Here is a 3,186-nt window from a genome sequence, read left to right as displayed (position 1 = left end):
ACTAAATTTAACAAAAAATATTTAATTGTGTCAACAATTAGACTTGTATTTTTAAATTTGAAAAATAAAAAGACTAAATTACTTGAAATAAAAATAAAGAAACTAAATTCAAAATATGCAAAAATCATAGGGACCTAGATCAGATTTTAGCCTTGCTAGGTGTTTTGGCTGCTTCTGGCCTTTTCTGTTTTAGTTTTGACTTTGTGGTGTCGTGTACAAGGGTCTGCCTATATCTCGGACCAAACCCCATGTTAAAAAAATAATATATGAAATCATTTAAATTAAATAAATTGACACTAAACTATTAGTGAGTTTACATTTTGATCACTCATCTATAAAATGTTAATTGAATTATTTAAAAGTTTTTATTTTAAGTCACTAAATTATTCAAAAAAATTTATTTAAATCATTGAGTTATTAAGTTTTTTTTAAAATTTGACTAGTGAACTCCAAGTGACAATTCAACAACACACTGAATCAGTACCCATTCACGAGTAGAAAAACATATCTTAAATCTAAGTTGATCTGAATGTCAGTGTTGGAGATCAAAGAAAAAAGCTATTTGAATTTTAGTTTACAGATTCGTAATATTCAAAGTTGTTCCATAACAAGAATTGAATTGTAGTAGAAAAGTGGAATTAAAGCTTTCAATTGGTGCAAACGGTGTGAATAAAGAAAGTCATACAACAACGACTTTAAAAGTTTTCAAATAATTCAATAATTATTTTATAACTTTTTTTTAATATAAACTAAACTCAAAATTTCCAAACTCAAATCAACCCCGTCCCACTAATTAATCAACTTTAACATAAACCATAGGTTGTTGATGTTAGGAAGGATATGAAGGAGGAGATGAGATATTCATTTTTTTTTTCTTGACCAAGGCAAACTATTTCTATTTAATTGAAACGTTTGCAAATGTTACAAGATTAATACTTCCTACTATTATATACGTAGGAAATGAAAAATTTACAATAAATTACTAGCAAAGGGTCCATGGAATTAAAGATTATTAGAACATGAAAGGTGTAGGGGAAAGCGCAGGTAGGACCACTGGCACCGATTTTCGCCTGCAAATTTTACCCAAACAACTCTTAATATCTAATTTACCACCCAAAAAACTCATACATGATAAATTGTACTGATTAAGTTGTCTATGAAATTTATTTTGAGGAAATAAATAATAATAATAATCCAACCACGAATTAATTGTAGATATTTTCATGGTCAATTATGCCTGACCACGCCTTCTCCTCCAATTTCCTTTTCTTTCTCTATCATCATTTATTAAAATACAAAAAAAAAGATTTAAATCTAGTTTTAGTCCTTCCACTCTGCTGAAATTTAGGATTTAATCCCTCTAATTCTTTTCCCAGCTACTCCCTTTAATTTAATTCGACATAATTTGATGCCCTCTACTTTTATAATGTTATTAATAAGTCCAAATTGTAAACACTTGAGCTACCGAACTTAGAATGATGGCATAAATTTATTTATTTTTTATTCGGTCTATGCACTTGGGACAACAAGAAAATTCAATTAACTATGTTCAACTAATAATAAATTTACATATTAACCGAATACTTTAAGATTGTTTAAAAAAATCCACATGAACACTTTAACAACAACTAATGTTATTATTAATTTGGATCTACTAATATCATTATAAAAGTAGATGGTCAAAGATTAAACGTGTGTTTGGTTGGGTAGAAAATTAGAGAAAGAAAATGAATTTGAGGTATGTTTGGTAAGAAAAATAGGAAGAGTAATCATTTATGGATAAAAATTAATAATTTCAAATTGAAAAGATGAGACAAAACAAATGAAAGAGATATGTATATTAATTTAAGATTATATATTTTTCAAAAATATTTTATTTTTCAATTCTACTATGGATGGAAATAAATAAATTTAACTCTCGAATTTTAACATGCTAAAAAGATTAAAACCTCAATTAAACCTAAAAAAAGAAATCAATTTCTTACCCAAAACATAGCAACTAAATAAGTAAATAACTCAATAATTTTTTATTTTCTTTTACCACAAGAACTTAAGGAAAGAAAAGGTTTAAATTACTGTGAAGAAAAAAAAAAGCAAATGAAATTACCCCGTGTCATTGTTATAGCTTCGAACATGAACTTTAGAACGTGAACCACCGGTGGTCTTCCTCTTCCCCACCTTATCTACCGTCGTTTTCGTCGCTTCCGACGGCGTTTTCTTCGCCATGACGTTATCCTCCGTTATCACCCGCAACGTAGGCTTCCACTGCGGACTCGTCCCTGTCCTTACCCTAATCTTCTTCTTCCTCAGATCTTCCGTATCTAAAGGCATCAAGGAGTTTGTCTCCTCCTTACTTGGAGGCGTCTCCACCTCCTCCCTGATGGACACTTGAGGAGTGGTACTCCAACATGAAACCCAGTCCAAGAAAGATCTCATGGCAAACTATATAGATTTGTAAGTACCTGCGCGTAAAAGTTATAGTGAACAGAAAGGAAAAAGTGAAATGAGTGTGGAGAAGGAAAAGGGGGTCTACTTTATTCACGAATTTAAAAGAAAAGGATTGGACTCTAATTTTCATTTTTAAGAAAATCCATTTAATTGCATTATAATTAGTTTTTAAAATTTATGGATAATTCCTGTTTTTTAAGGATTTTTAATTAGATATACATATAAAAAACAATGCATAAGATTACACTTGTTTTTACGACGTGTTGTGGGAAATGCCAACAAGTGTGGGTCTGCCTTCGTTGACGGAGTGAGGGCTTGGATGCCCAGTTTGCACTCCAAATTTATTACCAGAAAACAACAGTTTTTGTTTTTTATTTCGGGTTATTCATGTGTTTTAAAAAGATTTTATTTAAAACTATTTAATAGTCGCAGTTACAACAAAAAATTGCTTTAAACTTATTATTAATTAAAATTTTGATAAATTATTTTTTTACTTACTTTTTGAAAACCTTTTATTAAAAACAATTCTAAACAATATTTCAAAATTTAAAAACTTGTAAATTTATTTTAAAATAATATTTCAAATTTCCGAAACTTTTAAAATGAATAAAACTTTTGATAAATTGTTTTTTATATTTTAAAAAGTTTTAAAAAATATATACACAAATTTTATTTTAAAATAATTTAGTTTTAATATTATCAATAAAGTGTTATTTCAATTTTTAGAAATTTAATTTT

At 28.2% G+C, this 3,186-nt stretch overlaps 1 protein-coding gene across 2 annotated transcripts; it reads right to left on the bottom strand.

The window, feature by feature from the left end:
• Positions 1-853: 853 nt before the first annotated feature.
• Positions 854-2,820, bottom strand: LOC107940013 (uncharacterized). Of its 2 annotated transcripts, XM_041086969.1 has the most exons (3): positions 2,694-2,820; positions 2,108-2,462; positions 854-1,070 (listed from the first exon to the last, which is right to left on the bottom strand). In XM_041086969.1, exons 2-3 carry the CDS (start codon positions 2,434-2,436, stop codon positions 1,013-1,015), a joined length of 387 nt encoding a protein of 128 aa, XP_040942903.1. In that variant the 5' UTR covers positions 2,437-2,462; positions 2,694-2,820; the 3' UTR covers positions 854-1,012. The 2 variants fall into 2 exon arrangements, with proteins under 2 accessions (XP_040942903.1, XP_016728910.1); XM_016873421.2 differs by having other exon boundaries at positions 2,108-2,708.
• Between the last annotated feature and the right edge of the window lie 366 nt (positions 2,821-3,186).

This window comes from Gossypium hirsutum, chromosome D01 (genome assembly GCF_007990345.1).
Source record: "Gossypium hirsutum isolate 1008001.06 chromosome D01, Gossypium_hirsutum_v2.1, whole genome shotgun sequence".
Taxonomy (NCBI): domain Eukaryota; kingdom Viridiplantae; phylum Streptophyta; class Magnoliopsida; order Malvales; family Malvaceae; genus Gossypium; species Gossypium hirsutum.
Note: the sequence above shows the minus strand (reverse complement) of the source record. Positions and strands in the feature narration are given on the sequence as shown.